At 51.2% G+C, this 12,050-nt stretch overlaps 1 protein-coding gene across 3 annotated transcripts in view; it reads left to right on the forward strand.

Annotated features, from left to right (window-relative positions):
* GTSE1 (G2 and S-phase expressed 1) overlaps positions 1–11,648 on the forward strand; it is a 40,546-nt gene extending 28,898 nt beyond the window's left edge. For all 3 annotated transcript variants that reach the window (XM_058431828.1, XM_058431827.1, XM_032138086.2), the window contains 4 exons: positions 4,425–4,643; positions 9,500–9,701; positions 10,191–10,400; positions 10,887–11,648. In XM_058431828.1, coding sequence (XP_058287811.1) covers positions 4,425–4,643; positions 9,500–9,701; positions 10,191–10,400; positions 10,887–10,970 — 715 coding nt within the window. In that variant the 3' untranslated portion in view covers positions 10,971–11,648. The remainder of the gene's footprint in view (positions 1–4,424; positions 4,644–9,499; positions 9,702–10,190; positions 10,401–10,886) is intronic.
* The last annotated feature ends 402 nt before the right edge of the window (positions 11,649–12,050 follow it).

The following is a 12,050-nucleotide window of genomic DNA, read 5'->3' on the forward strand; positions in this document are numbered from 1 at the left end:
CTGGAAGCACCTGTGGAGAAGAGGTCTCAGCTCCAGGCCCCACCCTTCCCTCTTGGTGCTGGGGTAAGGGGCTCTGAGGGACAGTCTCTTTCCCCATGGCTTCCCAGACATAGCAAGGTGTTCCAAGGGGGTCCTGGTGCCTGAGGCTTTGGAGGCCCCAGAGCACATGTGCTGACACTGAAGTGCACACTGGGATTTTCAAGGAGCTAGTAGAGTGGAGCAGGAGCCATGGAGCCAGTATTTGGAGGGGGCGGTGGCGGGACTGGACCTTTGGGGGTGCCTGTGTTGGGCCTTAGCTCGGTAACTGGTGACCCCTTTGCCCTCTGAGCCTGCTTTTCATCCCGTTGTGAATATCAGATGACATCATACACATGGAAATGCTTGTCAATTAAAACAGCACAAACACAGTGTAATGAATTATTAGTATCCCAGTAATGTCATGGTTCAGGAAAATGACGGAATGTGGTCTCTGTTGGGTGTGCCTGGGAACCTAAACCCCTGCGGTGTCGTTCCTGTGGGCAAGTGTCTAGCGCGTGCAGGTGCCGTCTGACAAGTCAACTTCACTCTGTGAAAGTCATGCTCGGCCCTGATGGGATCTACAGCCAGGGTGGGGCGGCGCAGTGAAGAGGGCTCTTCTCTTTCTCCCCCGCATCCATCCGTCAGACCGCAGCCTTTGCCTGGGCCGGCATCCCCGTGTAGGGGTGAATGCCTCTCATGTGGCTGCCTGCAGCACGGTGGCCCTTTGTGTACTCGTCTGAGTCAGTGCTACCTATACTCAAGTTGGGACAGTGGAGATACTCGGAGAATTGCCCATTCGGTGAAGATCCCCCAACAGTAGGTCTCCCCCGATCACTTTACCTGACCGCACACTTCCTTTCTTGGACTTAGGTGACTCCCCGGACGGCTCAACACCAAAGCTTTCGCGGGCACAGCGGCCGCAGTCGTGCACGTCAGTTGGCAGGTGAGTGACGTCAGTCCGCTTCCTCTCTTTATTGCTGTAGAATGACTCATGCATCCGCTAACCTCAAGCATTTGGTAACCCTGCAGCCTGGCCTGCGCATCTGGCTTCAAAGCCAGTCTCTTGGGTGCAGGCTGAGCTCCTGATGTGTACCAGCCCCTTTTAGATCTACTGCAGACTTAAGACATATGAGACTTCTGCGATGCAGTACGGCAGCTCCCAGTCCTGGACTGGTGTGGTTGCCATGCCAGGCTGCACAGCAGAAGTCCCTCCGATGCTCTTATTGGTGAAGCCACGGCTGATTCTAAAACCCTGGGGGATGTGATTTGTACCATGAAAAACTGTGGCGCCTGATTCTGATGAGACGGAGTCTTGCCCTGTCGCCCAGGCTGGAGTGCAGTGGCATTATCTTGGCTCACTGCAAGCTCTGCCTCCCGGGTTCACGCCATTCTCCTGTCTCAGCCTCCCGAGTAGCTGGGACTACAGGCGCCCGCCACCACACCCGGCTAATTATTTTTGTAATTTTTTTAGTAGAGACGGGGTTTCACCATGTTAGCCAGGATGGTCTCGATCTCCTGACCTCATGATCCGCCCACCTCTGCCTCCCAAAGTGCTGGGATTGCAGGTGTGAGTCACCGTGCCCGGCCTGACTTGGCTTTGAATCCCAGCTCCACCACTTCCTGGTCTTTGATCCAGTATAAGTTCCTGAATGTTGCTGACCTTTTTCCTCACGTCAGGTAGGGATGGCCCAAGCTCAGCGTAGCAGGTACTGCAGACAGTAAGAAAATGTGCAGATGCACACGCACATGCTGCCAAGGCCCAAGCAGGAGTTGCTCAGGTAGCAGCCCCACCCCCACCGTCCCCTGAGCCCCAGTGCAGCTCTGAGCATCCTGGCACAGCACAGGGAGCTCGCACTGGTGCCCTTTAGCCTGTGTGCACCTCAATGTCTCCTGTGTGGAGCTGGGGTGTGGGCAGCAGGAAGGACACTCAGACCCCCTGGACCAGCGTGGGGTCCTGGTGCTGGCGTGTGACCAGGTGGGCACTGCTCTGGACCTCGCTGAGGTGGAGTGGGCAGAGTAAGCCTGGGCTAGGACACCAGAGAGGGCGCTGCTGGCTCTGCCACAGACCATCCTGGGGCCACTTGCAAGTCTTTTGATGACTCTGGGCTTTAGTTTCCTCTTCTGTGAGCTTGGGACACGCTTCGCGAGGTCGAACCAGCCAGTCCCTCACGTGCTGTGCATGGTGCCGTGCTGAGCTGCCGTCCCTCCCACGCATGGTGGTGAAGAGCAAAGACCAGAGCCAGGCAGCCACTGGCCACCTCACTTGCCTCTCTGTGCCTCAGTTTCCTCACCTCACCCAGGGTTACTTTGAGAATTACATTTATTGGAATTTTTCTTTTCTTTTTTTTTGTTTTGTTTTTGAGACAGACTCTCACTCTGTCGCCCAGGCTGGAGTGCAGTGGCGCAATCTCAGCTCATGGCAAGCTGCGCCTCCCGGGTTCACACCATTCTCTTGCCTCAGCCTCTTGAGTAGCTGGGACTACAGGCGCCCGCCACCACGCCCGGCTAATTTTTTGTATTTTTGGTAGAGACGGGGTTTCACCATGTTAGTCAGGATGGTCTCGATCTCCTGGCCTCGTGATCCACCAGCCTCAGCCTCCCAGAGTGCTGGGATTACAGGCGTGAGCCACCGCGCCTGGCTGGAATTTTTATTTTCACTGGAATTTGTGGTGGGGCTGCCAGAACTTAGCAATAAAGGGAGAAGGGTGGGGAATCCTAGAACTTCGCAGAGAGCACTGGGGTTGACAGCAGTTGCTCTCTGGAGTGATTCTGTTTCTCTCTTGATTTCAGCCTCTTTGCTTTTTTTCCATTTAAATAGGCAAGAGTCAGTCTGTTTTCAGGCTCCTTTTGAAGAACATAACAATTGCCCAGAATAGAGCAACAGACAGGTCTCCCTGGCCTCCCGCGGGGCCATGGTGGTGGGATGTCCTTGACTCATTTTATTTTAAAATAATGTCTTTGTGCTTTTTGGGCTACTATAACAAACGTTCTATCGACTGCGTAGCTTGAACAACAAACATTTGTTTCTCACAATTCTGGAGGCTAGAAATCCAAGATCAAGGCACCTGCAGATTTGGTGTCTGGTGAGGGCCTGTTTCCTGATTCACAGCTGCTGCCTTCTCTGTCCTCACTGGGTTAGGGGTGAACAAGTTTCTTTAATGTTGATTTATTTATTTATTTATTTTGAGATGGAGTCTCGCTCTGTCACCTAGGCCGGAGTGCAGTGGCGCGATCTCGGCTCACTGCAACCTCCACCTCCTATGTTTAAGTGATTCTCCTGCCTCTGCCTCACGAGTAGCTGGGACCACAGGCACATGCCACCACACAGGCTAATTTTTTGTATTTTTAGTAGAGACGGGGTTTCACCATGTTAGCCAGGATGGTCTCGATCTCCTGACCTCGTGATCCACCCGCCTTGGCCTCCCAAAGTGCTGGGATTACAGGCATAAGCCACACGCCCGGCCTATGTTTGTTTATTTTTTTGAGACGGGGTCTTGCTCTGTTGCCCAGGCTGGAGTGCAGTAGTGCAATCATGGCTCACTGTAGCCTCTACCTCCTGGGTTCAAGTGATCCTCACACTCCAGCCTCCTGAGTAGCTGGGACCACAGGTATGCACCAGTGTGCCCTCTTGTATAAGGGCACAGATCCCATTCCTGAGGGCTCTGGCTCCATGACCTGTTCTCCTCCTAAAGGCCCCACCTTCTAATGCCATCACCTTGGGGGCTAGGATTTCAGCACATGAATCTGGGGACACAGACGTTCAGTCCACAGCAAATGCCAGTTGACTCAGCCTCTTCTTCATCAACAGCAACACAAGAAAGCAATAGTTAGGCAAGACCCGTGAGTAGCCCGAACCACAGGTATTGTCAGGGACATGAGGGGTGTGAGGACCAAGTGCCCAGCTCCCTCTTCACTCATTTGTGTTCACATTTGATTCAGGTGACCTTAAGCCTGGGAATGAGTGGGCGTGCAGCGAGACCTGCTCCCCCATTCGCTGGCCCACCAGACAGGCTGCGGCTCTGACTTCCTTATGGCAATATCTATGACACCACTGAAAGATGATTTGCTCAGTCTCTTCTGAACTTCGTGTGAAGTGACATTTAATGGTAGCATCCGTAAAGTGCAATCACATTTGATCAATTTTCTTTTGAGTTGCCTGTGAGGAAGGGCAGTGAAGCCATTCCCACTGGGAGCCCGAAGCCCACGCCGGGATGGGTTGGTAGCAGCTCGGAGCCTTGCCCGCCTTGGGGCCCGTCCCAGGAGAGCAGAGCTCACACAGGCTCGGCTGGCTTGGCTCTTCTAGGCTGAAACCAAGGCACTCAGCACTGCATTAGCACAGGCTGAATGATTAGATTTTACTTTTTTTATGTCATCTCAGCTTACAGCATTGATGTTGTGTTTGCCAGGGTCACTGTCCACAGCACCCCGGTTAGACGCTCATCTGGGCCAGCACCACAAAGCCTGTTGAGCGCACAGCGTGCGTCAGCCTTGCCCACACCCGCCAGCCGGCGCTTCTCCGGCCTTCCACCGATGACCCCCAAAACGATGCCCAGGGCCGTGGCCTCTCCCCTGTGTGTGCCAGCTCGGAGACTTTCCTCTGAGCCCCGCAAGAACTCTGCAATGAGGTAAGAGATGAAGGTGGTAATAAATTGGTCTCAAATTCCTAGGCTTGGTGTCCCAGACATTGACATACCTTTTTCTTGCCTTGCTCCAGGTTTTAGTGAAGTAAATAATATTTGGAAAGTTTGTTTGGTTTTTTTTTTTCATTGCAAAGAGAAAATGCAGTAGACATGAGCATAGAGGAAAATTAAAGGTATTACAAGGAAGTACTGCCTGTAATTCTCTGATAATCAATTTGAAAACCTAATGGTTTTCTAAAATTTGCAAGTTATTGGCCAGGTGTGGTGGCTCACGCCTGTAATCCCAGCACTTTGGGAGGCCGAGGCAGGCAGATTGCCTGAGCTCAAGAGTTTGAGATCAACCTGGGTAACATGGCAAAACCCCATCTCTTCAAAAAATACAAAAATAAGCTAGGTGTGGTGGCGTGCACTGTAGTCCCAGCTATTTAGGGGGCTGAGGTGGGAGGATCACTTGAGCACAGGAGGTTGAGGCTGCAGTGAGCTGAGATTGCCTTGTTGCACTCCAGCCTGGGAGACAAAGTGAGATCCCGTCTGAAAATAAATAAATAAATAAATAAAATTTATCTAAATTGACCCAAGGACACATGAAGTAAGCCATAGCTGGAGCTCAGAAATGATTAAAGATTGAAAACGGCGCCTGATTCCAATGAAGTCACATCTCAGTTGTGTATAACCTTTGAAACAGATCATGCTAGTGTGTAAAGTTAACTATCTCGACCGGGCACGGTGGCTCACGCCTTTAATCCCAGCACTTGGGGAGGCCAAGGCGGGCAGATCACGAGGTCAGGAGATCGAGACCATCCTGGCTAATACAGTGAAACCCTACTAAAAATATAAAAAATTAGCCAGGCGTGGTGACGGGCACCTGTAGTCTCAGCTACTCGGGAGGCTGAGGCAGGAGAATGGCGTGAACCCAGGAGACGGAGCTTGCAGTGAGCTGAGATCACGCCACTGGACTCCAGCCTGGACGACAGAGCAAGACTCCGCCTCAAAAAAAAAAACAAAAGTTAACTATCTCAGGCCACACATAAATAAAAATGGAAAGTTTCTCAGTTCATTTTAATAGCCAAACATAATAGGTAATGATAATACGTATCTATAAGAGGAAATTGTAGACTGATTTCACTCATGAATATAGATTTATTTATTTTTATGAAGTTTTTATTTCTAAGAAAGATATATTTTTAAAAACACAAATAGGCCGGGCGCAGTGGCTCATGCCTATAATCCCAGCACTTTGGGAGGCCGAGACGGGTATCAGGAGTTCAAGGAGGTCAGGAATTCAAGACCAGCCTGGCCAAGATGGTGAAAGCCCATCTCTATTAAAAATACAAAAAAATTAGCCGGGTGTGGTGGCGGGCACCTGTACTCCCAGCTACTCGGGAGGCTGAGGCAGGAGAATGGTGTGAACCTGGGAGGCAGAGCTTGCAGTGAGCCGAGATCGCACCACTGCACTCCACCCTGCACAACAGAGCAAGACTCTGTCTCAAAACACACACACACACACACACACACACACACAAATAAATTGTTATCTATCTGGAAGAAAATTAAATCTGACCTAACTTATATCATGGACAAAAAAATTTCAGATGACTTAGATACTTAAATATAACAAACAAAACAAGAAAAAAGTTAAACACTGGGAGACTGTGTGAACACTCTAAGTGCAGGAGACCTTTGTCTCTGCTAAAAGCCAGGGAGTGAAGAGCCGCCTGCCACCGCCAACAGTATTGACATTTAAATCCCGTTTTTATTTATGGCTAAAATGACCAGAAATGAAGTCAATAGACAAACGGTTGACTATGAAACAACATCCCAGGCAAAGGATATGAATAAGCTCAAATGGTCAACAACCGCTGGGGAGAGACCCAAATTCACTAGTGTCAGGGAAATGCAGTTTATAGTAACTGTGCAAAGGTCTTGATAGACGCATCCACGTTCACACTGTCCAGGCAGGAGGCGAGAGGGGGAATCCGAACATTGCTAGTAGAAATGTGCATTGTGATCGTGTGTTGTAGAAAGGCATTTGTCAGCCAGGCATGATTGCTCACGCCTGTAATCCCAGCACTTTGGGGGGCCGAGGCTGGCGGATCACCTGAGGTCAAGAGTTCAAGACCAGCCTGGCCAACATGGTGAAACCCTGTCTCTACTAAAAATGCAAAAATTAGCCAGGCATGCTGGTGGGTGCCTGTAATCCCAGCTACAAGGGGGGCTGAGGCAGGAGAATTGTTGAAACTGGGAGGTGGAGGTTGCAGTGAGCCGAGATTGTGCCACTGCACTCCAACGTGGAAGACAGAGCAATACTCTTTATTACATTTTAGGAGAAATGCTCTATAAAAAATATAGAAAGACCTGACATTTTTTTTTTTTTTTTGGGGATGTGTGCAATCTTGGCTCACTGCAAGCTCCGCCTCCCGGGTTCCCGCCATTCTCCTGCCTCAGCCTCTCCGAGTAGCTGGGACTACAGGCGCCCGCCACCACGCCCGGCTAATTTTTTTTTTGTATTTTTAGTAGAGACGGGTTTTCACCGTCGTCTTGATCTCCTGACTTCGTGATCCGCCCGCCTCGGCCTCCCAAAGTGCTGGGATTACAAGCGTGAGCCACCGCGCCCGGCCAACAGTATAGTCTTAACATGTCAAAATTTAATTACACATAGACCTCTGTTAATTACACATACCTCTGACCTGCCATAGGTATGAGACTGCAGTTCGCATGCAGAGATGTTCATGTTGACAAAGACTGGAAGTAGGCCGGGCGCAGTGGCTCACGCCTGTAATCCCAGCTACTTGGGAGGCCGAGGCAGACGGATCATGAGGTCAGGAGTTCAAGACCAGCCTGGCCAACATGGTGAAACCCCGTCTCTACTAAAAATACAAAAATTAGCTGGGTGTCGTGGCAAGCGCCTGTAATCCCAGCTACTCGGGAGGCTGAGGCAGGAGAGTTGTTTGAACCCAGGAGGCGGAGGTTGCAGTGAGCTGAGATCGCGCCGTTGCACTCCAGCCTGGGTGACAGGATGAGACTCCATCTCAAGAAAAAACAGACTGGAAGTAAATAACCAGGTAGCCACTGGGGCACGCATTAGCTTGCACCAGCTGATGTGGAGGCATTTCCAGGAGGAATCCTTGAGAAAGGATGCAGAAAGGAGAGTTTCATAAGTACAATTCCACTTTACAAACGAAACTGTGGCTGAGAAAGAAAGCCCTGTGTTGGCTGGGCGCGGTGGCTCACGCTTGTAATCCCAGCACTTTGGGAGGCCGAGGCGGGCGGATCACGAGGTCAGGAGATCGAGACCACGGTGAAACCCCGTCTCTACTAAAAATACAAAAAATTAGCCGGGCGTGGTGGCGGGCGCCTGTAGTCCCAGCTACTCGGAGAGGCTGAGGCAGGAGAACAGCGTGAACCCAGGAGGCGGAGCTTGCAGCGAGCCAAGATGGCGCCACTGCACTCCAGCCTGGGTGACAGAGCGAGACTCAGTCTCAAACAAAAAAAAAAAAAAAGAAAGAAAAAAAGCCCTGTGTCTGTTAAAAATATAGGCCGGGTACGGTGGCTCACGCCTGTAATCCCAGCACTTTGGGAGGCCGAGGCAGGCAGATCACGAGGTCAGGAGTTCGAGACCAACTTGGCCAACATGGTGAGACCCTGTCTGTACTAAAAATACAAAAATTAGCCTGGCATGGTGGCATGCGCCTGTAATCCCAGCTACTCGGGAGGCTGAGGCAGGAGGCTCGCTTGATCCTGGGAGGCAGAGGTTGGGGTGAGCCAAGATCGCACCACTGCACTCCAGCCTGTGCAACAGAGACCCTGTCTCAAAAACACACACAAAAAAAAACAAAACGAAACAAAAAACCATATATAATATCTGTGTATGTATACACAAATTACATATTTTTATATATCTTACATGTTTCTGTGTATGTCCATCTTCCAACAGTAGGTGTTGACCCTGTGTGTATCTATGTAGTTCTATGGTAATGCAGAAGACTCTGGAAGAAAAAATGCTGGCGTGTGTGTGTGTTACAGAGGGAGAGGGAAAGGCATGGAATGCCAAAGAGCAAATGAGAAACAAGGCCTCACTGAAAACACCAGATCTGATACAGAAATAGGAATATGTGTTTAACTATCTTGTATGTTTGTAAGTGTAAATGTAGAAACAAAATTCTGCTTGTTTTTGGAATTTTTTTATGAAACCTCTGAAGTATTAAAAAGAAGGTACTCTGGGTTAGTTGATGGACCTGCGGCTTTGCCAGGTTTCCGGAAGGAATTCAGTTTTGCGTGGCAGGTACTCCAGGACCTGTGGGCAGCAGGCAAGCCCAGCAGCACCTGTGCAGGGTCCTGTGGGAGACGCCACTGGAGAGCTGGCGTGGGCAGCCTGTACCCGGGGCCTCAGCCCTGATCAGGGCACTGGGCAGCAGGGGAGGGGGCATCTGGGGCAGGAGGAGCCAGCTGCATACCCACCTAGGCCTAGGAGGAGCCCCCAACTAGCTGTGTGCGAGGAGGAGCTGGCAGTGGCTCGAAGAGGGGTCCCTGTGTGTGGTCTGGGCTCCCTTCAGGAGGTGACGGGCGTGTGCATTACCTCATGTTTAGTAACTGGAAAGAAAGGGGCTAACATCAGCCCCTGGTGGTGCTGGACAGGTAAGATTTGTGAGCTGAGAGGAACTGGAGAGATCACTGAGCCCCTTCCATACACAGGAAACTCGGGGTCTGGAGGGTGAAGGCCCTAGAGCTGGGATGCACTCCACCCAGGACACTGTTCCTCCAGAGTGACCTGCTTCCCAGATCAGCCAAGTGAAAGAGCATTTTAGAGAAATTTCCTCATAAGTTTTTTTTCCTTCCCACAGAACTGAACCAACAAGGGAGAGCAACAGAAAGACAGATTCCAGGCTGGTAGATGTGTCCCCTGACGGGGGTTCTCCTCCTTCCCGTGTGCCTCAGGCACTTAACTTTTCTCCAGAGGAAAGCGATTCTACTTTCTCCAAAAGTACCACCACAGAAGTAGCTCTGGAGGAAGCCAAGCCGGATGGAGACGCAGCCCCTAGTGAGGTGGGCAGAATGGGCGCAGCTGGGTTCTGTTAGCTGAGATTCCTGGAGGCTGCTCGGGAAGCCCCTGGAACCCAGGGCTGTGGTTGGCGGAGTTCCCTGCCATGCTTCATCCTGGGGCCAGTGCCTCTGTGCCAAGCAACCCAAAGGGAGGCAGTCAGGACTTCCAGGCCCCCAGAGAAGAAAAAGGTGACAACTTTGCCCTGCATTTGACTAAGGCGAGGGTCAGGGATCAAAGCTGAGGAAGCAGGAAGCAGGAAGCAGGGTGGCAGGAGCTGGTGGCTGCTGGTGGGCGGGTATGGACAGGGAGGTGGGCAACAGTCAGAGAGGCACGGCCCACCCCATACAGAGCCTCCTTCCACCAAGGCCCCGCCTGATTCCTTGGCTTTCCAAACCGCCAGCCCACCTGGAACATGAGCAAAGCTCACATTTTCCCAAGATGGTTGCCAGAAAGATGCTGGACTCTGCTCTTAACCTTGGTTTTGTACCCAGGCTCTTCTTGTAGATATCAAACTGGACCCACTCGTGGTCACTCCAGATGCTGCAAGCCAGCCCCTCATCGACCTCCCTCTCATCGACTTCTGCAATACCCCAGAAGCAAACGTGGCTGTGGGATCTGAAAGCAGGCCTCTGATCGACCTCATGATAAACACTCCAGACATGAATAAAAATGTGGCCAAACCTTCACCGGTGGTGGGACAGGTGAGAAGTGGCAGGTGGTTCATGTTGACTCAGCCCTGGGTGTCCTCAGTTCTGGGTTTGTTCGTCCTCCCAGGGCCATTGTGGGACCCTTGAGAGTGGCTGTTGGGTCTTCTCAGCTACACACTTCAGGGCAGGATGCACCTTTGGCAGCCTGAGCTTCTCAAAGATCAGCTGCCTCTGAGGTGCCCTGCCAGGACCCTGCCAGCTCTTGTTGGGCAGGGATGGCCTCTCTCCCACCCATAGACCCCAGGGCCAGATGTGGGACAGAGGAATGCGCATGGTGGGGGCCTGGGTTTCTCTGTGTGTGTCCCGTCTCCTGTCTCCTTCCAGCTTCTTAGACGTGGTGGCCCAGAGTGCTTTTCAGTGCACCCGAGCCAGGATGACTGAGCTGTTGTGATGACCCACACAGCCAGTCCTCTGTGCAGGGAGGGGAAGGGAGGCCCTAGCCGGCTCCACGCTCACCTCCTCCACTCTACTGTCTTCCAGCTCATAGACCTGAGCTCCCCTCTGATCCAGCTGAGCCCTGAGGCTGACAAGGAGAACGTGGATTCCCCACTCCTCAAGTTCTAAGCAGAACCAAATCCTTCCTTGAAAGAACAGCCCTAAAGTGGTTTTCAACCCTCAGAAACAAGCTTTAGGCTGGTCGCAGTGGCTTACACTTGTAACCCTAGAACTTGGGAGGCCGAGATGGGCGGATTACTTGAGCCCAGGAGTTCGAGACCAGCCTGGGTAATATAATGAGACCCCTGTCTCTACAAAATATACAAAAATTAGCCGGGTGTGGTAGTGCATGCCTGTAGTCCCAGCTACTTGGGAGGCTGAAGTGGGAGGATCGCCTGAGCTCAAGGAGATGGAGGCTGCAGTGAGCTGTGATTGTGCCACTGCACTCCAGCCTGGGCAACAATGTGAGAACCTATCTTGGAAAAAAAAAAAAAGAAACATGTTTTAGTAGAAGTTTTATTTGAAAAAGAAAAATAAGCATAAAAATATTCCCAGTGCTGGAGAGGGTGGGCTGAGGGACTGGGGCCAGCACTGACTACCCAAGGCCTCTGCTTGCTGCTGCCGCCCTCCTCGTTGCCATTCTCTGCGCTGGAATGTGAAGCCTCAGTCACTCTAAATGAAGAATTTTCTTTTGAATGTTTTGTATGTAAAATAGCAAGTGGCTATTTTTAAAGTTAAGTTTGTATAAAAAGTTAAATATTCTAGGTTTACATTAAATTGTAAAATAAATGGACTTATTGAAGCATATCTTGATTTTTAAGCTTATCTTGATTTTCAAACATGCATGGCTATTTTTCTGACTCTAATCAGTAAGGCTACTATCTAGACTCGAATGCTTTCATACAAGTGATTTTCAAAAATTAGTCATAAAAATTGGTGTCAGTGCAGGCCCAGGCCCGTCCCCAGATAACTAGTTTCTAGTCTGGGGCCAGCCTTGGAAACAGCATTGTTACTAGGCACACAGGTGATGCTGACTCGATGGCCTGAGACGCACCCCTTGAGAAGAGGCTGCTCTGGGGAGACGAGGGTATGAGTGGGAAGAGGATGGGCGAGGAGGCCGGGCTTACCTGGACACTAAGGTGACAGATGGTGTCTGCTGGGCAGGCCTCGGGGAGGACCCCTCAGCTTTGCTCTCAGCAGGGGCCTGAC

This window comes from Hylobates moloch, unplaced genomic scaffold (genome assembly GCF_009828535.3).
Source record: "Hylobates moloch isolate HMO894 unplaced genomic scaffold, HMol_V3 SCAFFOLD_19, whole genome shotgun sequence".
Taxonomy (NCBI): domain Eukaryota; kingdom Metazoa; phylum Chordata; class Mammalia; order Primates; family Hylobatidae; genus Hylobates; species Hylobates moloch.